Source organism: Pollachius pollachius, assembly GCF_949987615.1.
Source record: "Pollachius pollachius genome assembly, chromosome: 4".
Taxonomy (NCBI): Eukaryota; Metazoa; Chordata; class Actinopteri; order Gadiformes; family Gadidae; genus Pollachius; species Pollachius pollachius.
In genome coordinates, this window is record NC_136937.1 from 30,184,634 (window position 1) to 30,211,864 (window position 27,231).

Below are 27,231 nucleotides of genomic sequence, written 5' to 3' on the forward strand. Positions count from 1 at the left end.
ACTGGTCTGGGAACACTTTCAAATGTCCTAAACAACCAAAGGCTCATGAACGCATCACTTTCAACACATAAATCCAATGATTCTAATTTTTTTTTAGGAAAATCATCAAAAGTAAATCTCATCTCCACTCACGCTTACATGTCCAGTTTCCTAATCCCCATGGTGACACACTACCAACACGGCTGGTGGATCTAAACGTCAGTACATCTACTGCTGGGGATGAGGTGTTTGTCTCACCTTGTCGTTCCTCTCACAGAGGAACTTCAGCCTCTGGGCCCTCTTGTGCATAAACACCCCGTCCAGGTGGCCCGTCTCCACCGAGCGGATCTCGATGGCCTTCTCCCCCCAGCCCATAATCTGGTTGGACCTAATGTAGGCTGAGAGCGAGAGGGAGGGGGGCGCGTGTCAGACAAGCATTCAGGCCCTGTGTGCGTTGTTAGGCATGGGGCTTTCATTGTTGACATTGACCAAGCGTTATACAATTAAATCTAACCAGGGAAACGTCCAAAAAAACTATAATATTAACTCTGTATAGGTTAGTTATGTATTATCTCTTCTGCATAAACCTCAACCAGCTCAACTCCAAAATTTACCGCAGCCTACCGTGGGCAAGAAAACCCAATTTAATTCATACATTTTATTTGTATACCCCCTAACCACCGGTACAGTCTCAAAGGGCTTGACAGGCCAAATATTGATAACCCCCCCTGACCCAAGCCCCCCAAGAGGGCAAGAAAAAACTCTTAATTTGCAAGGAAGAAATCTCGAGGAGGAACGCAGAGGGGGGGATTCCTCCTTCCAGGGATGACCAAGATTAAAATGGCGGCCACGAACAACGCAAGAAGGCTAATCTCCCTCGCTTGACTGATTTGTCAGTTGGCGGCTTTTGACTACGCCGCTGCTACTAACGCTAGCCAAAAGAAAAGGGGACCCCCAGTTTGTGTGCCACGGCGGGAAACTGAGTCCGGAAGCTCCTGGGAGTCTAGGGGTTGTGGGGCCCCAACGTACCCACGGAGGTGGGCATCTCGCCCCACTGCAGCACCACGTCCTTGGTGATGCGGCCGTAGGTGTTGACGTAGACGCCCTCGTCTTCATAGCACACCAGCAGCTCGATGCCGTCCGTGTTGGGCAGGATGATGATGGCGTGGGACTGGATGCTGGTCTGGATCTGGTGGGAGGGATGGTGGGAGGGGGGTGCAGTGAGTCAATCAAGGGGCTCGGATCGTGTCGTCTTTGCGCAAGATGTCTAAATTTCATGGATCTAAAGTTTTTTTATTGTCTGCGAACTGACTAATGCTGACTGAATTGCTAATAGTATATGTGTGTACTTGTGCAGAGTAGGATGTTAGAAGTGGATTGGTTATGGACGAGAGGATTGTAAGGGGCCTTACAAACACATGCTGGGCTTTTTAGTGCTTGTTTTTATGAATAGAATCATCTTTCCATTAGAGTACAAATTCAAAATCCTCCACAAAAATGAACGTGACCGTTGCAAAAGCGTAATTTCGTTGCAAAACCATCACGTGAAAGTGTTCAAACCAGATTGACCAATGACTTCAATGGTCCATATGTTTTCCGGATAGGATCCCTCTTACGTGCCAACTGTGTGCACTACTCACGTGCGTGGGAAGGTAGATGTCGTAGACGGCGCCGGAGTCGACGTCCACGGCGTGAAAGCCCGAGTACGAGCCGTAGATGACCTTTAACCTCTGGCCCTCCTCTACCGTCAGGTCCACCAACAGAGGCTTATGCACCAGGTCACCGAAAGACTGGGGAGTAAATAATAAAAATAAACAAACCCGACCCATCTGAATCCGAAGCACCGACTAAACACTCAAAATAAAACCAAAGTAACGATAGTTTGCTCTTGTTGTTGCACTGATGGGTTCCAATTGGTTCATTGTAAGTATAAGGGGCTTAGCCCAGAAGGTAGAGCAGGTTGACCTGTAACCGGAGGGTTGCTAGTTCGATCCGTGGCTCCTCCCCGAGTGTCGATGTGTCCCTGAGCAAGAACCTTAACTCTGATTGCTCCTGACGAGCTGGCTGTCGCCTTGCATGATGGTTGAGTCTGCCGTCGGTGTGTCTATGCGGGTGTTAACCGTCGCTTTGGATAGAAGCATCTCTCAAATGCCCTAAATGGAATGTTTCGTGACATCCCACCAGCCAGTGTCCCACTAACCCTTCGTTTTGAGGTTGGGTGCGTTTGATTCCTCTAACGGGCACGCTCTTACCTTGAAGGCCATGAATTTGTGGTAGGGTTTGGGCGCCCAGGCATAAACCTCCACAGCGTTCTTCAAAGCCAGCACCAAGAACTTAATCCTCTCATATTTGACTAGAGAGAGAAGGAGAGAAGGAGAGATCTAGGTCAGGAAGGGTAGTGGTGATAAGACTGTTCGACTCCCAGGGCATAAGGTACTGGGGTTCAATCCCCAATGTTGGCAGTGTGCCCCCGTCCTTGAGCAAGATGTCTAAACTTCATGGATCTAAAATTTTTTTATCGTCTGCAAACTGAATAATGCTGACTGAACTGCTAATAGTAAATGGGTTCATGGTTTATTAAGGGACAAGGTGTTGATTGACATCTGTGTTTGTAGGGCATCTCCACTGACAGAGCAAGGCATTTGGGGGGTTTGAAGTTCATTACCAGTACAATCCTGCACTCACAGTATAGCAAGGCGCTTTGGGTGGAAGTGTACCCCTGAACAGTGTCCATTAAAGCAGTGAGGAGTTTGACACTGACCGGCCCTTCAAAAATGAAGGTTCTGGGTTGGACTTACCGACTTTGTAGTGGACGCATCCCTCCAGGTCGCCCACGGTAACCCAGCCCTGCTTCTTCTCCACCTCGGGGTCGTTGTGCAAAATCTTGTTCCTCAGCCACGACAGGTAGTACACACGCAGCTTGTTCTTCTTGCCTGCACAGCGTGAGAGAGAGAATAATCAACGGGCCGCTCATGCAATGTGTTTCATTGCATCGCATGCGTTTTTTTTTCCGTTTAAGGGGCGTTTTGGTATGTTCACACCCTCTAGTTAGCTGAAGCCTAGCATGGTCTAGCTTGTAGAGGGGCCGCACGGGTTGGCTGGCACCCGCAAGGTAGCTATTTCGGACCCCGGCTCCTCCTAGCTGAGTGTCGAGGTGTCCCTGAGCGAGACGCCTCACCCTGACTGCTCCCGACGCGCTGGCTGTCGCCTTGTGTTGTTGACAACGCCGTCGGTGTGTGAATGAATCGGGGATTTTTATGCGGTATTGTAAAGCGCTTTGAGTGACCACTGGTTAGAAAAGCGCTGTTTAAATGCAGAACGTTTACCATTTAAAGATGGAGGATATGTTGGACTCGTAGTAACTTTGGTGCTTTCACCACTTGGCCTTTTCTGTTTGACCTTCGGGCTTCAGTTTCCCCTCTTGCTGTAGACTAGCATGAGCTAGCTAGCTAGCAAAGATGGAGGAAGGAATCATACCAACATCAGCTCTTTCCATCTCAGTGCTTGGCACCTAGCATTTGACGATCCATGCGCTGGCAAATAAATATTTTAGTGTTCACTTTGCTGTCAGGGTGTATTATGGGCGCAGCCATGACTTGTTCTGCTTATAGTGACGGTTTTACATTTTTAAAAAGACTGACATTATTTATACAAAGGAAAGGGAATCTTTATAGGGAAAGCAAAGTGGGCTGGGAATACATCAGTATGTTACTGTTCTATATATTTATGTGTATAGAGGAGGATGACCTATTTATTTCTATAGTAGCTCTCCAGTACATTTCTATAATATATATAGAAGTATTTCTTTGCCCAAGGTGGTGACCAGTACATTTCTATAGTAGATGAGTATTTCTATACCAGAGCTGGTGAGCAGTACGCTTCTATACCCGAGATGGTGACCAGTACATTTCTATACCCGAGATGGTGACCAGTACATTTCTATACCCGAGATGGTGACCAGTACATTTCTATACCCGAGATGGTGACCAGTACATTTCTATGATCGATATTTCTATACCCGAGATGGTGACCAGTACATTTCTATGATCGATATTTCTATACCTTAGATTGTGACCAGTGCATTTCTACAGTAGATATGGTGACCAGTACATTTCTATAATAGAGTTCTATACCCTAGATAGTGACCAGTGCATTTCTATAGTAGACATGCGTATTTCTCTACCCGGGATGGCGACCAGTGCATTTCTACAGTAGACGTGCGTATTTCCCTACCCGAGATGGTGACCAGCACGTTGAGGCCTTCCAGGACGTCCATCTGCTGGATGCGTCGGCGGTTGATCAGAGGGTAGACCTTTCCCTGGCCGCTGCGGTCCAGCAGCATCAGCCCACTCTCGGTACCGACCAACAGGTTCACACCTGCACACGCGACACAAACACGCACACGTGTTAAAAACGGTGCACACGTGCGAATACTGCATGGCATCACTGAAATGGGCCCGATGACTTTCACTATCGGTCATGGTGATCTACACACACTCAAACGTTTTTATGTATGTAACAAAAGTACTGTGGTGTACGGTATGGTATTGTTTGATCATATATTGAGAGACTTTATGAACTCTCTGTATACTACGTTAACTACAGTCTGTGCAAACCATCGATGGTGCTGAACACTACAAAAACTGTCGTTGTTGCCTGCAGCTTGTAGTAATATACACTACAATAACTGTGGTATTCGTATAAAGTCTGCAGTAATGTAAACTACATTAACTGTAGTCTTCGTATGCAGCCTCTATACATGTATATTATAGTCACTGTATGTATTTGTATACAGTCTGTAGTAATGTATATTATAGTAACAGTATCAGAAACAAACAGCAGTGCCTGATATTCCACAGCAATGAATCCAACGGGCAACTACGCATTGCTACGTGCACGCCCTTCCCGCCACGTGCACGCTCACGACCCCACACTCACCCCAGAGAGCGGCGCACAGGATCTCCGAGTTGAACCTCTTCTTGTACTTGCGGATCTCGGGCGTGTCGCTCTGCGGCCGCGTGTTGACCGGGTTCACGTTCACCACGGAGCCCTTCCGGGAGGGGTCGGCGCGGAGCGCCTCGGGCAGCCGCACGTCCTGGCCGAAGCTCGCTGGACGGGCGGAGGGGAGGCAGGAAGCGAAAGGTTTGCGGTACGGGTCCGAGTACGAACTCCCTTTGTTTCGTTGGGTTAGCGTAGCGAACAAGATAACTCAACGGCTGATTATGGTTCCTCGTCGACGCAACGCGGGGGGGGGTTAACGGGCCTATTACGTCCTAGCCGACCCTCCTTATGTCCACAAGGGGGCTGAGCCTGACGTGGCAAGCAAGGGCTGTGATTGGTCCGCTCACTGAAACCCGACGCAGAACCAAAACTGGTTCGCGACTGCGTGGTCATTGCGTTGCGTCGACGTGGAACCATAATCAGCCCTTAAGTGGAAATCTGATGTTTGGGGCCGGGCGAAAATCTGCAACATCGGAATCTCGTGTGCTGTTTCGAACACTTACGTCAGTGCTAATGGTGTTTGAAAGTCGTAAACGGAAATCGTGAAAATTTGTGTCATCACAAATCTAGAACCAAGTCAAACTCCTAGATTCTAAGGTAGAAAGTACATGACACATGCTATCAGTATGTCAATGTAGTGATTTTGACTACTAAATGTCCTAATAAATACCCTCACTTATATTTAACAAAATATTTAACAATATCAAGTATTAGGTAACAGTGTATTGTTATTTACTGTTCCCACTGGATAAAAGCTTCCCCCAAATGATTGAAGAGTTATTATAAATCAACACAAAGACCTTAGAGAAGTGGAGACACCAACGCTAGGGTTGTCCATCTTGATTAGTTTGGCAGATTTACGGTCAAGCATGCAGTGCTTCAAAGTGAGCACTGCAAGGTTGCACAAGAGGATTCTAGTGTTGAACAATGATTTGATATAACAGTTTCCATGGCCCCAAGTGTGGAAGTGTAAATACAGATGTGACACATGTAAGCCGTTTTGAAATGCATTTTATCATCTCAGTCGAGTCAGTGAAGACTTTATTTCTGAGGTGTGGAAGGATATTTTTCAAGGCTTGCCAAACCCTCCTTTGACAGGAAAAAACACTTAAATCGCATGAGAGGAGGACGTTAGGAAACTGCTGTGGCTTTTACTGCACATAGTTAAAGTTACACTAAAATAGAGATACTTCATACAGTCGCTTGTATGTCTACCAAGTGGTTTAACAAGCCAGATAAACCACTAAGGATGCAATTACATCAAATGTAAAAGGAAAGAAAGAGGAAACGTACCTAACAACTCACCCATGTTGTTGAGGGAGCTGCCACCGGAGGGAGAGATCTGGAGGAGGCGGGGGTCGATGAAGGGCGTGAAGGAAGACGACGACTTGTGTTTGGTCATGGTGTTGCTGGCCGACTGGGTCTGGCGATGAAAAGACAAAACACAATTCATTTAATTACAAACACGAGTCAACAAATCCAGATCAGTAAGACTCGTATCGCGCAAAACAAACGTTGAGTTATCAGTTTTTATTCAAGGACGCACTCAATCTGGAATTAAATCACTCGGCGTAAGCAAACCAATCCAAGAAACCCAAACGAATCAAGATCAAGTGGAAAAAACACTGGCAAGCGGTTAAGGAAGACTTTTAAAGGCAGAAAGCGTTACGAAAAGCCCTGGTGTTAAAAACAAAACATGGGAAATAAGAAATAGTAATGTTAAAGCAAAGCTGTGTGCATCAAAGGCAAGGGGGAAGAGAGCTGATGGACATTCGGTCATTCGCTCCTTCAAGAAAAACCGTCCTCCTACAGATAAGATTGGCGTGTATAGACACAAAGCAATGCAGCTCTTTACTCCCCTAACCCCAGCACACAAGGACGGACAAACCAGCAACGCACAGCTTAACAAAGTAAAGGTCCTGCTCATTACTTTGGCCTACCCTCTGCTCATTAGCCCAATCCCCATTCACCAAACGAGTGAATGATCCTCATTCAACCCTAATGGGTAAATTACCTCAGGGCAGGAATCGAGAACAAAAGCAAAAGCAGGACATTTATTTTGTTAACCTTTTTTTTTTTTTTTTCCCCTTCTACCAGTGCCACCTAATGAAGGAGCACATCCTGTGCTGGCTGCACCCACATCAACAACTGATCCTCCGTGCCATGACCATGTTCCACCACCAGGGGGCAGCGCTGGGAGAAGCAGGAGCTTTGGGAAGTGACAGACCGTGCACCAGGTATGAGCCAGGCGAGAAGTGAGCCGGAGAGAGAAGGAGGGCGAGGTGTGGGGGGGGGGGGGGGGGGGGGGAGGTTGTCGGAGCGCACCGATGAACAAGAACCGATCGCAGAGAATAGTACACACTGATTCAGCCGGCCTAGCTAGTTAGCCGAAAGCGCAAGTGTCCCAACACGGCACAGTTTAACAAGTTGCGGGTGGAATTTAACAATAGGATTTGCATGTAATCCTCGTAAGCGCACGGTGAGTCAGGCTGCACCGACACAATGCGTGACGAGAAATGAGGTTTGAGGAGGTCACTCAAAATCTCACCGCCCCGACCAAAGATCGAAGCAAAACACCCTGCGAGGGGTTTCGCCCCCCCGGGGCGTGGCCGACAGTGTATACACATCTCTGCGCTCCGTTCCGGTGTGTGAGTAGGATGGGGGGGTGGGGTGGGGTGGGGTGGGTGGATGCTGGGAAGGAGGGGTGGAGGTGGATGTCGGGGAGGTGGGGGAAGGGTGGAGGGGGATGGGGTCCTACCTCCTCGGCAGTGAGCTGATCCAGGAGGTTCTGCGGCCGCAAGGCCTGGGAGCCGTTGTGGCTGGATGACGGGGGGAAGGAGGAGGTGGAGGAGGTGGTGGTGGTGGAGGAGGAGGAGGAGGAGGAGGGCAGGGGGGTGGAGGAGGCGGAGGATGAGGCGGAGGAAGGGGAGGGGTGGCTCTGCTGGATAAGGTCGGGCAGGTGGTGGTGGTGCTGCTGCTGCTGCTGCTGGTGTAGGAGGAGGAGGTGGTGCGGGAGGAGGTGCAAGCCGTTTTTCTCCGGCGGGGCAGTGCCGGCGGCGGCGACCAGAGCCGCCGCCGCACTCTTTAGCTCACTGGAGCTCTGGAAGCACAGAACAGGCACACCATGGGGGGGGCAGTGGAGCAGGGCGTGGCACCCCAGCGGCTCCTAAGCTACCGCTAGGTGACGTCACTACCGCTAGGTGACGTCATAACCCACCCCCACACACAATGTCTCCTTGTTTCATATCGGACCCCCCACCCCCCCCCCGCCTTCTCTGGTATTCCTGGCACGATACATAATTCATAGGGTTTACACACACCCTGAAAAAGGCACTTTGCTGACATAAAAGGGAGGGTAAACAGGCTTCTCCATCACTCTTGGGGTGGACAATGGGCTCTTAGCTACACCAGACAGTACACTTGAGCGAACATGGCCGAGCGGGATTAGCGTGAAGGATGTGAAAGGATAGGCACGGACAGTTAACCAAAACAAGAAAATACACAAACAGAAAAGGCTGTCTCTCTTCACTCATCGCTGTGTGTCCCAAACTGTGCTCGTTCATATCCGCAGTGCCGGTAATATGCATGTACTATTAAAAAGAGGAGATTGTAAACTTGGTTTTAAAAAGGTTGCTACAGAAACAAAGTGGATTATAATAAAGACGACCTCAACAGTGCATTTACACGGGCGCTGGAAAGCCGTTCTAAGCTAGTCACTGCAGTAACCAGGTTTCCCCAACTCTCATGTCGACACTGAAAACCCAGTAGCGTGAACCAGTGTCCCCTTAGAGCAAACCAAAGCGAAAACTCAAATCTTCTCAACTGGAAAAAACGACCATTACCTGCTCACTTCACCTACAACAAACCTCGTCTTGCAGGTCGACATACTGATCCATCCCCAGCCCCCCTCCCACCACACCCTATCCCCAGTGGAGATCCAGGTCGAGTAAAGGGGGGAGACACCATCACGCCCAGAGCCCTACCTGTCTGATGACCAGGGTGCCGTCTTTGGAGGGCGTGGTGGCCTGGTCGCTCTCAGAGTCCTCGGCCAGCATGGTCTTCAGGGACTCCGTCTCTCCGTTGCTCAGCCTCCTGTAGAAGCCATGGGAATATCTGACGTCCGTAGCGAGACCCGTGTTAATAGACATGCAGCCGCAGACATGCAAAGCAATCCCCGGCCCCCAAAATGGCGCAGGAACGAGCAGAGTAAGCAGTGTGATCATAGCCAGACTTTTTTAAAAACTGCACTTTGCAACATTTAGGCAAGCCTTGCTGTTTTAAAGCCAAGCACACAACAGCCATGAAACCAATGAGTATGTTGACAGAATATGGAAATACTTAAATAATGGAAAGACACAAATTTGAGCCAATCTGAAACAGCATTTACAATAACCCGTGTTTGGCAATTATTTGAACGAACGGAGAAGCAGACTCCAATAACGACTAGCGTTAGCCTTCGGCGTTAGCAGAACGAGCATTTGAGCAAGTGATGAAGCAAATCAAAGCATTGGAATTGTGACGTGCATGAAAAGGGCCCCAATTTTCCACACCAGGTGTGAGGGGCGATCAGTCATCCAGACATCCGGGCGGCCACACTCCCACCTGTGAGCCCCCCCCCCAATGGGTAGATCCCAAAACATCACGCCTAAAGGCTCAGTTACGGTTCCACGTCGACGCCACGCACCGACCATGCAGACGCTTCGACGCCGTCGCGAACCTGTTTCGGTCCCGCGTCGGGTTTTAGGGAGCCGACCAATCACAGCCCTTGCTGCTGCGTCGCCTCGACGCAAGGTGCCAATTTTTGGGAAGGCGCACGTCAGAGCCTTGCAGGGGACGCAAGGAGGGTCCGCAAGGACGTAAGGGGTCCGTAAACCTCCTTGCGGTGCGTCGACGCGGAGCCGTAACCAAGCCTTACACCCGGTAGTGGTAAACAACACCCTGGGACCCTTAGCAACGAGCTAAGCAGCGAGGCAATGAGGCAACGGGGGGGGGACCTACCCAGCCCTGGAGTCCTCGGCCCCGGAGGTAGACTCCTCGCCCGCCTCCTGGTCCACCTCCTCGTCCTCCTCCTCGTCGGTGGTGCCCGAGTCATCGCTGGAGGAGGAGTAGTCGGTGACCTTGTGCGGGGGCCGCACGTCGTCCACGGCACGCAGCTCCTTGGCCAGGGCCGTGAGGTCCTGGGAGACGCCGGGCCCAAAGGGTCAAAGGTCAGTCAGGCAGACAAGAGTTTGTGGTCGCTGTCACTCGAAATCTTGTTCATAGGAAATTTCGTTCACATTTCCAGTAGGGCGGGGCGATTCATCAAATTTTGATCGCGATTTCGATTTTAGCGTCAAACGATCACAAAATGAACATAATCGATTTAATGTTTTATAGAAAGGGCAGAACAGCTGGATACATATCGGTATATTATTTTAGATTGGAACATTTTCTTTTTGACCATTTTGTGTATTTTTTTAAGGCGAAATTTCAAAGTTCTCATTTACAAAGTTTTTTTTGGGGGAGACATGCTGAATAAATACATCATGTTTTTAAACTCAAAAATAATAGTTTGAATAATCATGATCTCAATATTGACCAAAATAATAGTGATTATGATTTTTCCCATAATAGAGCAGCCCTAATTTCCAGTGTGCCATGGACATGGATACATTTTCAATCATTTGTGTTTTTTATGCGTAGCATCATTTTTCTTTTTGCTTAAGTGATGGCTGGTCGTCTTATAGTCGAGCACTTGAAAGACTCTAGTAAACCCGGACAGAGAACCCTCTAGAATAGTTCTGGAGTACCCTGGGTCTATGCCAATAATAAGTCTCTAGGTAGCCCATTAGTAATGACTTTTTTTGGAAAAGATTTGCTTTATGAGGTTATAAAAAGGACAGTTTATACAAATTTCGCTGCAAGGACAGTGATGCAGCATCCTTCAGCGGCCAAATCACAGTTGACAAAAAGGTGACATCAGCCTACCCTCTAAACCAGACGAGTGTCCTCAAAAAGCGTTTACAAAGACAGAGTGGAGCTTGTTAGAACTCATGCCCGTCCTTGAGTAGAGGAGAAGCGGTGTATCGTGCTGTGAAGTCGGGTGGTGTCTGACCAATGAGACGCGAGTGATTCGGGGCAGAAAGTGAGCAGGTAGTTGGCAAAGGGAAAGATCCAGTGGTCACTTCCTACAAAGGCCGAAAGCTACAACCATTCGCAAGCATAATCTAATAAACCGCTGGTGATAGATTGCACTACCGTATCCAATCATATCTAAGGTTTTTGTGTTTGTTTTATGGAAAGGGCCGTGCCGGGGACAAAATGGCGCATGTCATACATCATCATGCCATCCATTGTTTGGTTGTTTTTAAATCAGGCTTACCACGCACCCTAAGAAATTCCCAGACAACCACATCATGGATCAGAGTTCATAGTCGGGGAAATAATGGAATGAAAAAACACGAGAAAATCGAGTTCGGATGTCTGGTTGAACTGTATTTTGTCCCCGTCGGTGTGACAGGAAATACACTTGTTATCACACCACTGAAATGAATCAGCACTGCTTTAGTGAGTCACTCGGTTTCAATATACTGAGTGACTTACTCGTTTTTTGTTTGTTTTTTTAAGGGGAGCTTCCATAGACTCACTGCATATCTGCAACACTTCAGAAATACAAACCCTGATCACTTGATTCTAGCGAAAGCTAGTGCTATATCTTCACACCTTTCCTCATTTATCTCACGTCCAAAAAAATCGAAAGTCTCCAAATTAAAAGCCCCCTTGCCTCCGAGTTAAGAAGGCTGAAGTGTACGACTTACGGCTGGCCGGCTTGGCCTGGCTAGGTTCTTGTCTTCTGTCTTTTTGGCAGCGTTGTCCGGTCGTTGGAGGGGCGACCCTTCGGATTTGGATGAGGCTTTGGGTGGAGGGGAAGGAAGGGGGGGGGGGGGGGGGGGGGGGGGGGGGTAAAGTTAGCAATCAACGGCAAAGAGGGAGATAGACAAGGGGCTGTGTCAAAGATCTGACAGGTTTGACAGGTTCTGAACATGAAACGGTTTCCGTCAACTGCCACTGCGGTTGGAAACACAGGAACCAAGTGTGGGATAAAACGGCTATTCTGAACCCTTGGGAAGTCCTCATTTAGTCTTTTGCCCTTTGGAGTCTTCATTGATCGGTTAGTTCTAAAATAACCGTTTAACGGAAATGTACTGACATTCTATTCCTACAAACAGAACCAGTTTACTTAAAAGGATGGCGTTTAGGATTAGTATGGGGAGGTTCATTTTAAGCAAAGAAAAAACTGTTCTTCTCCCTAACTTTTCCAAACCCATCTAAAAACAAAATTGTATCCGTTAGTCTTTCAATGATTTTTGTAAAGTACAGTACACCAAGGCTGTACATAACAATTACAGCCATTCAACAATGATTTATTGCACAGGATTGGTCAGTTCAGAGGGAGCTTCACGAGTCCTATGGGCCGCATTCACCTAGCGGCCATCTTGGTTCCAGTTGCTAGCTTACTAGACCCAGCATTCAGAACCAAGGTGGCCTCTAGTTCGTCGCCCATGAGGCTAGCATCCCCACCCAGCGGCGGGGGTGTTAGTAGAGGTGTGAGGGAGGGGAGCCACAGTACCGGGGGACTCACAGCGAGGCCTGAAGCGGTCCCCGGAGCCAGCCTGGGAGCTGGAGTTGGAGGAGCCCGAGGAACTGCCGCTGCCCGGCCGGGGCTGCAGCTTCTCCACGCGGTCCCACAGCGGACGGGGCTCTGCGCTGCTAACGGCACCCAAGGGGAAGGGGGCGATTAGCCTAGCATTAGCAACGGTCAATGTCGTCATGACAACGGTGGCGGCATTAGCATTGGCGACCAAAACAAAGGACTGCCGAACTTTGTTGTTAGCGTTGGCGACGGCGTCAAGACTTCCCGTGTACGGGGGTCCACTGGATGAATTGGATTCCATGGTTACCTGCCGACGTTCCTCTGGGCGACCTGGTTGCTAGGCTGCGTCGGCAAGGGCGACTCGCGACGGGACAGCACAGGAGACCTGGATGTTGTCCTCACCGGGACCTGATATACACACACACACACACACACACACACACACGAATGAGCATACCAAAAAGTAGCTCGCGGCAAGACAGCATAGCAGCGATTTTTGCCAGCCGTTTTTTGTGATCGTGGACGGCAAAGAAAAAGTAACAACGAGGTGAACAGCAGAGTTCACCGAAGCAGCCGCGACGTAGCCACACATAATCAGCGCACACAATCACAGCTCCGTTCTGCGATTCAGGAAAATGCGGAACAAAATGAGCCGTTAGCGGACAGAGACAGGGGGAAAAAATGAATAAAACTACAATGCATAGCGACACAGCTCAAAGGCACGCAGCCAGGCCATGGGTTGCCAGCTCGTGGTTGACAGAAGAAGCAAACACAGACGGATGGCAGAAGCCGGGACGGGGTGACGGGTGAGGGTCAGGGGGTCAGGGGGTGCTGGGACAGAGCTGGGCAATATATCAATGCCATCAATATCGCCATTAACCTCTGTAGTGAGATTGAGATATACAGTACTTCAATATGATCTTTTTTCGCTTGCAATGGAAAATTTACACTTTGTTGAGTTGTGATTTTATTGGTCTTTTGAGCTAGCTTGGCTACGCCCGCCAAAGTACTTCCGCTCAATTTGAATTCCCCTTCAGTACTACGTCTGGGTCGTCTGCGGTATGTTAGTGGGTTTTCTCTGTCTAAATTTTCTGCGTCCAATCATCGAACAGAGGGAGTGGCTGAGAACAATGATGTTAAAGTCCGCTCTCGTTGACGGACATCTTCACGCACGGCGTTTGGTTTGTTTACAGCCTGCGCACAACGTGATTCCCGGCCAAACGTTAGCGATTGGTTATGGCAGATCCAGAGTGGCACTGGGCGGATCCAATAGTTTTAAACTTCAACAGACACCCGCCTTCAAGTGAGTTCACGTTTAGTCAATTGAGTGGGTCCAGACTCTCTGTACAAATGAAACGAAGTACGAGGGTCTGGTAGGACCAGGCTACTCTTAAGCAGCAAGGACCAAAGAATGATCACAAAGCGATTTTACTTTGAATCTACTCTAACGCTAAGCGCTGCCCTCACTAAGAACAAAACTGAAGTTGTTGCGTGAGCCAATCAAAAAACGGCGTAGGCGTTGACGGCGAAGGTGTCGTCGAGGCGACGACGCCCTCCATATTGCCCAGCTCCATGGAGGGGACAGGGTGGGGTCGGGTCCGAGCGGCGGTGTCCTTACCCTGGGAGGCACCTCGTCGCTGGGGGCCTGGGGGTGGTGGTGTGTGGGAGGTTGGGGCTGGGGGTCGGGTCGTGCGGGCGATGGATGATGGTGGTGGTGGTGGTGGTGGTGGTGTTGGTGGTGTTGGGGGGGGTCCTGGGAGGAGCGCAGGTGCAGCTGGGCGTAGCCCGGGGCAACGCCGCCGCCGCCGCCGGGCTCGCTGAACGACTGCGAGCGTGCGACCGCGGGCGGGGGGGCCCCGGTGGGAGCGACGGGTGGGGTTGGTGGAGGAGAGGGGGTGGAGGCGGTGGCGCTCGTGCTGCTCTTGAGAGCGGCCAGGTGGGACCACTGGACCTTGGATGAGGGGGAGGGAGGAGGAGGAGGAGCAGGAGGAGGAGGAGGAGGAGAAGGGGAGGGGGTGGGGGTGGGCAAGAAGACGATACAGTGAGGTATGAGGGTAGATGGGCGTCAAGAGTACACACGTGCACACAAACAGACACACACACACACACACACACACACACACACACCTCACTCGCAGTCCGTGAACCCCTTTCCGAGACAAACAACCTGATATGTAAGTGCACTGGGCCTAAAGAGGCTTTGATCAGTTGTGAGGCCGATGTATCGAGGCTTGCGGGCGGAGAGATTACCGAAGGACCCTTTTCTCACGTCATTATTTTGGTTCAAATGACCTCTGACTTTGGCAACGTTTCAGATCAAGTAGCTTTAAAAAAAACTGCACAGGAATTTCGAAGACATGATCCCGAAACACGGTATCGAAATGCCGTGACGATATATTTAAAAAAGGTGGGTCTTTTAGCTATTTAGATCTTGGTTGAGTTAAAGTGTGTGATGAGACATGGGACGGGGGCGAGGGAGCACGAATCCTCTGGGGGGAAATGTCTCTCTCCCCCCGACTGAGTCTCCCGCGTCTGCTGCAGGGACAAACCCTGCTGGTCGATGGACCGATGGATGTAAGATCGCTAGGAGACAGACCTGGGAGGATGAGAGGGAGGAGGGAGGGAGGGAGGAGAGGAGGGAGGAAGGAAGGAAGGGAGAATTGTAGGATGAAGGGCAAGGACATGATGAAGGAAGGAGCGGAGACAGGGAGACGGGCGAGGTGGGGAGGAAAGAGGAGGAGGAAGGAATGGGTTGAGGATAGCAGGAGGGGAGGAGAGGAGATGGAGGTAGGATGGAAGGAGGGGAGGAGAGGAGATGGAGGTAGGATGGGAGGAGGAGAGGAGGGAGGGAGGAAGGAGTGGAAGGGAAGGAGAGAAGGAAGGGCGGAGATGGAGGGAGGAGAGGAGGTAGGATGGAAGGAGGGGAGGAGGAGGGGAGGAGAGAAGGAAGAGAGGTGATGGAGGTAGGATGGAAGGATGGAAGGAGGGGAGGAGGGAGGAAGGAGGGGAGGGAGGGAGGAGGGTTACCTGTGGCTCCATGGGCCGGTGCATGGCGGAGGCCTCGGCCGGCCCCGCCCCGTTGGAGAAGGGTTCAGAGGACCGGGGGGGCAGGGGGGGCTGCTTGGAGGGCGGGGCTGTCTGCGGGGAGCCCTGGATGTTCTTGCGGTAGCGCTCGTCCGCCTGGGAGGGCGGCCACGCACGGACGGGGGGGGGGGGGGGACAGGAAGGGGAGGAGTTAGAACCAGGGACACACAGGGACACGGTACGAACAAACACGGGACGAGGTCAGCGGCTGAGATGAACAATCGAGGGGAACTCTTTTGGTGTCGGAACAGAGCGGCGTAGAAAGGACCAATGGATGGGAAGTGGAACCCTCATTTTGACGAATTAAGCAAACAGTCTCCACTCTGTTAAGTGGACACGGCATTTCCATATCAATGCCGTCATTGTTAATTCCACGTCAATCGCCTCGAATCAATGGTTGTTCCTTTAAATTCCCCTCTGTGTATTTCTCCTGTCATTTGCCAATTTTTGGGAAGCCTTTCAGGGATTCTCCAAAACCGACCAGACGAAGGGTCCATTTGCATGGCGAATGACAGCTACACCACCGTGTACGGCCCGGCCACACACTGGTCCGAGACACCCCTCGACGCAAAGCCAGGGGCGGACGAACGTGCGCACAGCCTATCCTGGAGAGTACGGTCTCCAGGAACCTCACCTGGAAATCGTGTATTGATTCGGGGGGGAGGGGAAGAAGAAACGACGACAAAAACAAATCGGTTAAGAAGTCAGGGCCGACGGTTTGCAAGGGCCTTTCGGGGCATTAGGGGCCCCGCTTGTTAGTACGGGGCCTCGGGTCGTACGCATGCACGTTACACACCTTCATGCCGAGAGGGGGGACCGTGGCACGGAGCCCGGTGCAACGAGTAAGGTCATTCAGGAATAAGAGGAGGGAAAAGGTCCCAACAGATTGCGTTCCTTGAGAGTCTCAGACAAAAGCCAAGAAAAGTCACGGGCCACGGGAGAAGTCTTCGAATTCGGACTTTGAGTCGGTTTGACGCCGTACATCGCTGAATGGGGATTTTGTCTCGGGGCTGCTGGGTATTCTTAGCCGCCTTGCGGGGTGTGATGCTTTAGGGTGTAAACGTCAGACGAAAAAAAAAGGACTGCAGCGATGCTTTGTATAGTACACTTTACTTGTATAGTACACCTGAAAATGTTCCTATAAAAAGAAATTATAGGAAATCGCTGAATGATGGTTGTCAAATTGCAGGGGGCCAGTGAATAGTTCGGACAATCGCATTCAATCAGACTGCAAAATCTTTTGGGCTTACTGTGGGGTTGGGGCCACAAAACAAGACCTCAACACGTCTGTTGTGGACTCATCGTGACAAAAACACGAACCAAAAACCAATGCCTTATACGTGTGCAATTTTTCACAGCTAGCATAGAAGCGGTTATACTTTGCGACCAAGGCGACTGCATCCTTGAAACAGTGTTTCAGGTTTGTCGACGATCAGGAAAAACTGAAAAGGGGGCCTACGCCTAATGAAAGGGTTTAGTAGTCAGTACACAGAAGTTATGCAAAGCAGCAGTGGGCGCAAACAGCTCTGGTGTGCCGGGGAACACAGGGGGACTTCAGAGCCCTGTAGTTTTCCATTCAGGGCGCGTCGTACCCCACTATGAGGGCCCAAGCTGTGGGAGGAGCTGCCTCCTTAAAAAACACTGGGCCTTTTGGGAACGAAAGAGGACACAGCCTCCTCCGAAATGAGACAAACAACACATTTCTGTCAGCTTTCGCCTTGAAAAATGTATATGGCTGGTCTTGTTTCCATTGGCCTCTAGGTATTGGGTCTGTACACAACTTTTCGCGTCGTATTTTTTTCTAGGAAAGAAAAAAGCCAGCGTTTGGCCCCCCGGTGCCACCCGCTGTAGACCGGGAGAAGACGAGTGGGAAGGAGCCAGAGAAAGCAGCCGACAGCGGAGACGGGGCCGGGGGCCCCGACGACGAGGTTCACCTCGAGGGTAGGCTGAGGAGGATAACCCACGGGCTCGGGCTCCGCCTCTTCTGTCTGGGCGGGTGCGCCGGCGCCGTCGGGGGAGCCGGCCTGGGGGTCTGTTTGGCGTGCGGCGTCGGGCGGGGCGCGGTCGGGGTCGGCCCTCTCGGAGGACGGGGGGCGGGGCTGGGACAGGGTCTCGGGGGTCTCCCCCGCGGTGGCCAGGGGGACGCCCGCGGGCGGTCTGTCTAAAGCGAGGGGGCCGTCGAGGATCTGCGCCTGGGGGGTCGGGGTCAGGGCGGCGGGGGTCGGGGTCAGGGCCGCCGCGCTGCAGGGGGCCGGGCTGCCGTCGCCGGCCCCTCCCTGATGCGGCGGCGGCGGCGGCCTGTGTTTGAGCGAGAGCAGGAAGGCCTGCTCCTGCTGCAGCCGCTGGTGGAGCCGCTCCGCCTTTCGCTGCTCCTCCAGCTCGCGCCACTTGAACTCCTGGGGGGTGTGTGTGTGTGTGTGTGTGTGTGTGAGTATATTTCAGTGTGTGTATATTTGTGTATATTTCAGTGTGTGTGTGTGTGTATATTTGTGTATATTTCAGTGTGTGTGTGTGTGTGCGTGTGCGTGTGCGTGTGCGTGTGTGTGTGTGTGTGCGCGTGCGCGTGCGCGTGCGTGTAAGAGAGAGTGAGTGAGTGAGTATATTTGTGTGCGTGTGTGTGTATGTGAGTGAGTGAGTGTGTGTGAGTGTGTGTGTGTGTTGGTGAGGGGATCAGGTCAGAGAGAGCGTGGACAGCGGTGGTCAGAGCCTCTCGTTGGAGGACAGTAAAGGCTTATCCCCTCTCAGCTGAAAGGAGGCATCTGTGTGAAACGCTACGCAGCCTAAGAGTGGCCCGGAGAACTGACTGCAATTAAGTCAAATCGTTATCTTATTATACGATCATTTTTGTTCCTTTTAGGTCTCATTTTTCCCTTTCTTGGGCCATGAAACTCCCTGAATAAGGTTAAAGAACACATAGTATTTAAAGTGAATCAAACAAAACAAAAACATTAAGTCGGCACGCAACGATTATCGAAATGCTTTTAATTGAAATCGTTAAATCAAAGTGCTCAAATATTCTCGATTCCTATCGTCCGAGTAGAACCAGTAAAATCCAGAATGAAATACATAAAAGCAGTGAGTCATTTAATGGAGACTTGCATAGTTGTCATAAAAGTGCAATAAAATCTGATGTCTGTTATTCACAGCAGATGAAACATAACTGCTGGTGAAATCTGAATATTTCATAATTCTGCATCGGTCTGGGTCAAATAACTCCAAAGCCACAAGGAAAGGGGACGGGTTGGTTCGGGGTTATAAATGATTTGTTTTACTACGGGTTAAACAGAGAGGGAAGAACTACCCTTGAAAGAATCCCGTTTGTTTTGAGTCATAAGGTTTTGTGAAACCAAACCCAACCCAGAGAACCAATCGCATACAATAAATAAATGCTTTAAACGGCCAAGGACGTGCATTTGCATTTCAAGATGATAACTGAAATAAACGTGTGTGTGTGTGTGTGCGTGTGCGTGTGTGTGTGTGTGTGTGTGTGTTAGGGATGCGCATGATTAATCGACTAATAGATCTTTAAGAATTTTATCAATGACAAATTTTTTCATTGATAAAACTAATGCTAAAAAATATCTTCACACGGTTTGTCTTTTTACAATTACCATTCGTAGTGTTGTTCAGCAGAGAAATAGTCCACCAAAGACATTGACGTTGCTTAGCAACCAGACACGCTGGGGTTGATAAGTGACCGAACTACTTGCGGAGTGATAAGAAAGACGTGAATCAGGCAAAAAATCCAATTTCCTTGACAGGGGTCAAGTTCGGTATGCATAAAAGTACAGACGGACCAATTAGGAACTACTGCAACTGCTGATGCCATCTCTCCAAGTTGAAAAGTAGCCGCACCTACACATGCCGATTATAGCGGACTACAACACCTCTTCCGCATTGGAATTCTATTCCGATCAGAGAATTGTATTCCGATTTACATGGACACTTCTGATCCGATTAGATTCATAATCGGAATAGATCTATTCCTATCACGCAATCCGAATGTCCCGTATGCATGGCGTTTACAAAAGTGTGTACGTCCGTATGTCTCTCGCGCATTCTCGTGTATTCCGATTGAGGCAAACATATGATCATCTTCTATTCCGATTGAGCTGTTCTTCCACTTCTAATCGGCCCAGAAATTTTCATTGTATTTTGAATAGAGCATATAAATAGTTAATTTCAATATAAAAAATATTAATGATTAATCGAAAATTTATCGTTAATTCTCACGACGATCGACTAAGACGATTTAATCGAATGCCCATCCCTAGTGTGTGTGCGTGCATGTGCGTGTGTGTGCGTGCCTCACCAGCAGCATGGCCTGCTCGTGGAGGAGCTGTTGCTGCAGCATCTCCAGGTGCCTCTGCTCCTCCTCCAACTGCCGGCGGATGTACTCCTGTCAATCAACACAAAGCACCCCGCGCCATTGGTGGAGAGGCCAGGAAGCGGGAAAACAAAAGGTGGGTCCAGAAGTTGGATTCTCCATCTTCTTTTCTTTGGTTTGTTATTACAATACATTGTCATGGAATTTATTTGGTGGTGAATATGGACTCATTTACCTTACATAATTGTTCTATTTTTCACTGTAATATTGAGCCCCTCTAAGTTAGCAGGCGGGAAACTTGACGTAACGTTTCGACAGTCGGTGCGGTCCAATCCAACTGACGACGACAAACTTTGTGACGCAAACTAGCGTAGCTCGGAAGGGCTTTCGGGAATCTCAATAGGTACACACACACACACACACACACACACACACACACACACACACACACACACTCGAGCTAGCTGGTGAAGCTAGCTGGTGAAGCTAGCTCGAGTATTAACAGAGTATTGTATCCAAGAATCCCGAAACGCTGATTGGACTCTTGGGACGGCTGAGGCTTCCCACACACACACACACACAGCGTGTGTGTGTGTGGCTATGGGAACGCCACTACGCCGTGCTTCCCAGGTCGAACCTTCCCAGATCCCTAACGCAAGGCATCACCAGACCCTTTAAACGGGAAGGCCTCGGAAAACCGCTACGGCCTTTAAGCGACTCGCTCCAGGTGGGGGGGGGGGGGGGGGTTCTGGGACCGACCTGCTCCCGGTCGTTCCTCCTCTTCTCGTCCTCGGCCCGCCGGCGCTCCTCCTCCTCCTTGCGGCGGCGGTCCGTCTCCTCCACGCGGCGCTTCTCCTCCTGCTCGCGGCGGCGCTGCTCGCGCTCCTGCTGCCGCCGCACCTCGCGCTCGCGGCGCTGCTGCTGCTCCGGGGCAAGGGAGGGGCGAGAGGGAGAGGGAGGGAGGGAGGGATGGGAGGGGGGAGAGAGAGAGAGAGAGGGAGAGGGAGGGAGGGAGGGAGGGAGGAGAGAGAGAATGGGAGAGAGGGGCAGGGGAGAGAGAGAGAGAGAGAGGGAGGGAGGAAGGGATGGGAGGGGGGAGAGAGAGCGAGAGGGAGAGGGAGGGAGGGAGGGAGGAGAGAGAGAGAATGGGAGAGAGGGGCGGGGGAGAGAGAGAGAATGGGAGAGAGGGGCAGGGGAGAGAGAGAGAGAGAGAGAGAGAGAGAGAGAGAGAGAGAGAGAGAGAGAGAGAGAGAGAGAGAGAGAGAGAGAGAGAGAGAGAGGGACGGAGGGAGGGGCAAGAGACATAGAGAGAGAGGGAGGGAGAGGCGAGAGAGAGAGAGAGAGCAGGTGGGGAGGGAGAGATATAAAATGAAGAGAGAGAGTAAAAAAGGTAAAAGGAAATGAGGGAAAACAACAGAATGAGGGGAAAAGGGAGAGAAAGAGTAGGGAGGGGGAGAGAGAGGGAGAGAAAAGGAGAAGGCAGAAGGGAGGAAGAAAGGGAGAGCGGTCCGATGGGGGGGGAGGGAGGGAGGGGGAGAGAGAGAGAGAGAGAGAGAGAGAGAGAGAAAAATACAAAATTCAGTTCAACGTTCGGCGCGAACAACAAAAACGAGAACCAAGGCATAAATAAAACCGACAGCCGACGGCGCCACCGCTGCCTCATCGCCATGGCGACGGCCGTCCCGTCCCCTCCTCTTCCCCCCCCCCTCACCTCCTCCAGCCGCCTCCTCTGCTCCTTCTGCTGCTCGATGCGCTTCTGCCGCTCGGCCAGCAGCTGCCTCTTGTACTCCTCCTGCTCCCGCATCTGCTGCTCCTGCAGGAGCTGCTGGCGCCGGAGCGCCTCCGAGCGCTCCTTGTTCTCCTGCTGCAGCCGGATGAAGTCCCGGCGCAGCGTGGACTCGCCCGGAACGTTGACGATGGAGCTGGAGGAGGAGGAGATGGAGGAGGAGGAGGGGGGAGGAGGAGGAGATGCAGGAGGAGGAGGAGGAGGAGGAGGAGGAGGAGGAGGAGGAGGAGGTAGTGGGGGAAGGGAGGAGGGAGGAGGAGGAGGTGGTAGTGGGGGAAGGGAGGAGGAGGAGGAGGTGGTGTAGGGAGGTGGTGTAGATGGGGGGGGATAGTAGAGGTGGTGGTGGTGGTGGTGAAGGCGGAGTTGAGGAAGTGTGGGAGAAGGAGGTAGTAGAGGGGGGAGGAGGTGGGTGGGGGGGAGGTTTGGAGGAGGAGGGGAGATGTAGAGGTGGGGGTAGAGGTTGGGGGAGGAGGGAATCCAGGGGGGAGGTGGAGATGGAGGAGGGTAGTAGAGGTGGTGGAGGAGGGGGAAGGAGAATGTCATTTAGTGTTTCACCATCTTGGGGGTCACCTGATGTTAATTTGGGGTTCGGTAGATTGCTGGCTTATGAAGTCATAGATACTATTTTTGATAAACACCATCATCTCAGGCGGTGGAAAGATCTCGTTAAGATATCCTGGGGGTTGGGGTACCTTCTCAGGGACCTGGTTGGACTGAGCTCATTGTTTGAGCACTACTTCCAAAAGTTCTGTTTACTACACCGCCACAGAGTAAGAAAAGGGACGTTAGCAGCCATTGCCTACAAGGCTCACTGAAAAACATTTGAACGTCGTCATTTGCTTCAAGTTTGAGCAATTAATATTCGGAGCAGACTTCAAAACCATCTCCGCTACAGATAAAAGATAAGGGATTTCCCACTATTTATCAAATTCGTCAGTTGGCAGATGCTCTTATCCAAAGCGCCATGAATAACAGGCATTTCTCAGTTGATTTTCAGTGTGACACACAGCATCCTGTTGTTGTTAACTTTATCCGCCTAGCAGCGATCTCCAAACACCAAGTCTTTAAGGGTATTACTAACACAGTGCGGTACTCATAAGTGACAGACAGGACTTCCTCTGACGCTAGCGTCGGTGGAATGTAATGAGGAAGCACAATCAGGACTTTACAGAGCCTCTTTAAAGCACAAAACTGTTTGTTTTCCCCAACAACGGATTGTAAAGGCCCAGCTGGGGCGCCAACCCATGAGCAATCCAAACCCCTGGAATCCAACCGCCTATATAGATCTTGTGAGCCCTCAACGACACTTTAGCTCGTAGAGGGGGAGAGCCGGATGTGTCTGAACTCTGGGAGGTCAAAGGTCACACCTGGGTTCCCCATCCTGCTCCGCTGGCTCCTCCTCTTCCTCCTCGCTGCCGCTGTACTCGTACTCCGTCTCGTCTGCGAGGAGGAAGACAACGACAAAGTGAGCGCGTCGAAACGGATAGGGGTTCTGTCGGAGCGGCCATCCCTGGAGCCTTAAGGACTAGAAGAAGGGGAGAGAGAGGACCGGAGACGACAGGAGGAGAGACCGAACGGGATGGACAGTACCGAACAAAGAAGGACGGGATGACAGAATAGAGACAGGAGGAGGAGAGACCGAACGAGATGGAGAACGAGTCAAAGAGGACGGAATGACAGAATAGAGACAGGAGGAGAGACCGAACGAGGTGAACAAGAACAAATCAAAAAGGAGGACGGAATAACAGAATAGAGACAGGAGGAGGAGAGACCGAACAAGGTGAACAAGAACAAATCAAAAAGGAGGACGGAATAACAGAATAGAGACAGGAGGAGGAGGAAACGAGGGCAGGGAGAGAGGCGAGGCAGTGAATCAGACAAAAATAAGGACACAAATCTAGACAGGGCGGAGGACTTAAGAGATGGAAGGAGAGAAATGGATAGGAAGAGAAAGTCCACACAAACAAGATTAAATCATCTTTCTAGAAAGTCTAGAAAGATGGACGAAAAAGGAAATCAAAACAGAGAAAAAACAACAAGGGCTGTATCTACCGAGTGATTTCTCGATTCAGCGCCTATTTGTTCTTCGGTATCTCAGCAGGTGGGGAAACACTCGTCAACGCGTTTAACCAAAGCTCAAAATAACAACCTCACTCGTCTCGCTTTGTCCACAACCCAAAGACATCCCTGAACAGTCTAGCGGACCAAAGCCGTAAAACCTTCCCCGGTCAAGGAGATCAAGGTATCAGTGTACCGTACCCCGCTCTGGCCGATCGATCGGACGGTCGCAGCACCTAGAGAGAGATAAACTAAGGGAGGGAGAGAGACGGCGGGGCCACCCACCCCTCTCGCCACGCTTCTTCTTGGTGCGGTCGATGTGGTCCTTGAGCTGGATGCGGACCTGCCTCTCGTTGGGCTGGTCCCGGATGTAGGGGTGCTTCAGCAGCTGCTCCGTGGGGGGCCGCTGGGTGTAGTTCTTCACCAGGCACGCCTCGATGAAGCTGATGAACTTCTTGGACCTGGTGGGGGTGGTGGGAGGTGGAGGAGGTGAGGCGGTTAGTGGAGGTGGAGGGGGGAACGAGGGGATGGAGTAGTAGTAGAGATGGTGGTGGTGGTGTAGGTGGAGGAGGAAGGGTGTAGTAGAGATGGTGGCGGAGGTTGGAGGTGGAGGTAGGAAGTGGTGGTGTAGGTGGAGGAGGAAGGGTGTAGTAGCGATGGTGGAAGTGACGAGGGGTTTGGTTCGGTTGCGGTTGCAAAATCCCCACGTTTCAAATACTTTGTGTTCAACTTGATGAGAGGAAGCCACGCGATTTGATTCAAGAAGAAGTGAATAATTAAAAACAGAACCACAAACAGAATAGAACATGGACAACCATGGAAACCAAGAACCCTTGCCTTGTTAGCGCAGTGGTCCTCTCCTAGATCAGCCTACCGCTGGTATGACTAGACCTCGCTCCTTCCCGGGAACACCGTCACCAATGAGGTTTCTCAAAGTAACAGACATTTTAGAACAGATATTCCCCCAACTTCAAAGACCCACAGCATTAGTCAAATCAGCACATCAGGGGGGCTGATAGGAGGGAGGACTGTGCGTGTGTACGTGTGCTTATGTATTTGTGTGTGTGAGTGCGCGTGTGTGCGTGTGCGTGTCCCGGGAGGCCGTGCCAGACCCCTGTGCATCGCGGCGGGGTGCAGGTGCAACGCAGATGCTCCAAGCCTCGACAACGGAAGGGGAGAGACGGCGACGACGGGGAAGAATTCAAGACCGTGGCCGCATTCCAAAACCTTATCTCTATTCCCCCCTCTTCCGTATCGCTTGTTCGCTTTTACTTTGAAGAGACGCGAATTAGCCGCTACGGGGTTGAGCAGCGGGTAAAGAAGCGACTTCAGCCTCGGTAACAACGACAACGGCTGTCAGCCAATCACAACCTGTAGACTAACGAGCCGACCTCCAAAAAACGCTCCGAATCCCCTGTTCCCAAGCTTAGTACGTATGGGAGCAGTCGGAACGACGTCTGCCTTTAGAAAGCCAAAAGGCCCGCAGAACCGCTCATCAAAGGACTATTGGATCGCGGCCCTTTGTTTCCACGCCAACGTCCTCACTGTTCCCTGACGCCACAACACCACATGGACCGCATACGCTCCGGAAACGTTGGGGGAATTCAAGGGACGGCCGGGACCGCCGTGCCAAGATGGAGGAGAATAAAGGTTTGGACCAGGCAGGCCCGGAGAAGAGAGGAATAACAACTCACTTAAACAACTTCGGGTCAATCAGTTTGTGTCAACTTTGGAACGAGTACATTTCGTTGAGAATGTGTGAATACCCGACCATATTCCACTCCTTTCAGACCGGTAGACTATTCAAAACATGGACACATAACCGGTTTGACAGCTGTCAAAGCCAACAATGTATTCTGGGAGTAAATATCGCTCACACCTGACCCCAAATCTTGTGTGAAAATGAACGCAGATTGAAGCGACGAATAGATCTCAAACATGTGTCATCACATGTTGACACACACACACACACACAAACACACACACACACACACACACACACACACACACACAAAAGAAAACAGGGTCACGTACCATTTTTTAGATTTGAGTCGAGGAGGAGGGTTCCTTGGGATGAGGAAGAGCGCACGCATCGGGTGCATGTCGCAGAGCGCTGTGGGGGACACACACACACACACCCACCCACACACACGTCAGTAACGGTTGGCAGGGGGCTCCACGCTGATCTGATGAGTCGTGGTTAGGCAGTGAGACTCACGTGGAGCTCCCTCCGCCATCTCCAAGGCCGTGATGCCGGTCGACCAGAGGTCGCTCTGCAAGAGCAAGGCGTTGGATTTAAAAGCAATGTCCACGAAACGTGAGAGAACGCAGGCTGACAGACACAGACACACAAAGGGTCGCACACACACCACACGCAAAACACACTTGCATGTAGGGCTGAACGATTAATCGAATTCAAATCGAAATCGCGATGTCATAGAACGCGGTATGCTAATCGCAAAGGCGATTGCAAAGAAAAAAAAAAGTGATTTGTTACCGTTACTGACTGGAAATCAGTACGATTCATTCATTTATTTTTTTATTTTACAATTCAATAGTTAAATAAAGAAGTTTATAATCTAAATTAATCTCAACACATCGGCCTGGCCTAAAGGAAAGAGCAGTTTTTATGTTGACTGCTTCCAATGTTGTGTTGGTCAGACTAAAGAATGTTTTTTGTGAATAATACACAACATGAGGAGCTTAATAAATTATAAAAATCGCACATTAAAATCGCAATCGCAATATTGGTCAAAATAATCGCAATTCGATTATTTCCCCAAATCGTTCAGCCCTACTCGAATGTGTGCCAAACTTAAAGGATTAGTTATGGATCCACGCAATGCAAGGGGGGTTTACGGACCCTCCACGTCCTTGCGGACCCTCCTTGCGTCCCCCGCGCCTGACGTGCACCTCCCAAAAGTCAAGTAACCTTGCAAGGGCTGTGATTGGTCCGCTCACTGAAACCCGACGCCGAACCAAAACAGGTTGTGTCAGGGGTGGTCCAGGCGCTACTCACCCTGTAGTCGTAGGTGGCGTCGGGGTTCTCGTCGCAGGCGATGACCTCGGGCGCCATCCAGTACGGCGTGCCGATGAAGGTGTTCCGGCGGCCAACCGTGCGGTCCAGCTGGGCGCTCACTCCGAAGTCCACTGGGGGGAGAGGGGGGGGTTAGAGGGGCACGGTTTACAGGGGACCGCCACGGCGACCATTTTGTGTTCGGATGGCGATCGGAAACGTAAAGCGGCTTTGAAATGCGGAACTAGGGAACGACGGGGGTTATTCGGGATGTCGACGTCACGCGGGACGCGATATATGGATGTTAATATAATCGTACAGCCTCGTTTAACTACACTCACAGGGTG

At 50.9% G+C, this 27,231-nt stretch overlaps 1 protein-coding gene across 16 annotated transcripts in view; it reads right to left on the reverse strand.

Moving 5' to 3' along the window:
- LOC307074957 (mitogen-activated protein kinase kinase kinase kinase 4-like) overlaps nucleotides 1-27,231 on the reverse strand; it is a 49,853-nt gene that overhangs the window by 2,760 nt on the left and 19,862 nt on the right. The window contains exons 7-30 of one of the 16 annotated variants that reach the window (XM_079735398.1): nucleotides 26,888-27,018; nucleotides 26,087-26,141; nucleotides 25,903-25,981; nucleotides 24,154-24,329; nucleotides 23,178-23,250; nucleotides 21,736-21,946; nucleotides 20,784-20,945; nucleotides 20,010-20,096; nucleotides 15,641-15,793; nucleotides 14,232-14,564; nucleotides 12,921-13,021; nucleotides 12,602-12,726; nucleotides 11,778-11,872; nucleotides 9,979-10,157; nucleotides 8,964-9,093; nucleotides 7,739-8,080; nucleotides 6,274-6,403; nucleotides 4,918-5,088; nucleotides 4,213-4,356; nucleotides 2,778-2,912; nucleotides 2,232-2,332; nucleotides 1,620-1,769; nucleotides 1,009-1,168; nucleotides 238-377 (exon numbers count right to left, since the gene is read on the reverse strand). In XM_079735398.1, coding sequence (XP_079591524.1) covers nucleotides 238-377; nucleotides 1,009-1,168; nucleotides 1,620-1,769; nucleotides 2,232-2,332; nucleotides 2,778-2,912; nucleotides 4,213-4,356; nucleotides 4,918-5,088; nucleotides 6,274-6,403; nucleotides 7,739-8,080; nucleotides 8,964-9,093; nucleotides 9,979-10,157; nucleotides 11,778-11,872; nucleotides 12,602-12,726; nucleotides 12,921-13,021; nucleotides 14,232-14,564; nucleotides 15,641-15,793; nucleotides 20,010-20,096; nucleotides 20,784-20,945; nucleotides 21,736-21,946; nucleotides 23,178-23,250; nucleotides 24,154-24,329; nucleotides 25,903-25,981; nucleotides 26,087-26,141; nucleotides 26,888-27,018 — 3,563 coding nt within the window. Of the gene's footprint in view, nucleotides 1-237; nucleotides 378-1,008; nucleotides 1,169-1,619; nucleotides 1,770-2,231; nucleotides 2,333-2,777; nucleotides 2,913-4,212; nucleotides 4,357-4,917; nucleotides 5,089-6,273; nucleotides 6,404-7,738; nucleotides 8,081-8,963; nucleotides 9,094-9,978; nucleotides 10,158-11,777; nucleotides 11,873-12,589; nucleotides 12,730-12,920; nucleotides 13,022-14,231; nucleotides 14,565-15,640; nucleotides 15,794-20,009; nucleotides 20,097-20,783; nucleotides 20,946-21,735; nucleotides 21,947-23,177; nucleotides 23,251-24,153; nucleotides 24,330-25,902; nucleotides 25,982-26,086; nucleotides 26,142-26,887; nucleotides 27,019-27,231 lie in introns of all 16 variants that reach the window. The other 15 variants (XM_079735395.1, XM_079735400.1, XM_079735397.1 and 12 more) reach the window with 15 other exon arrangements.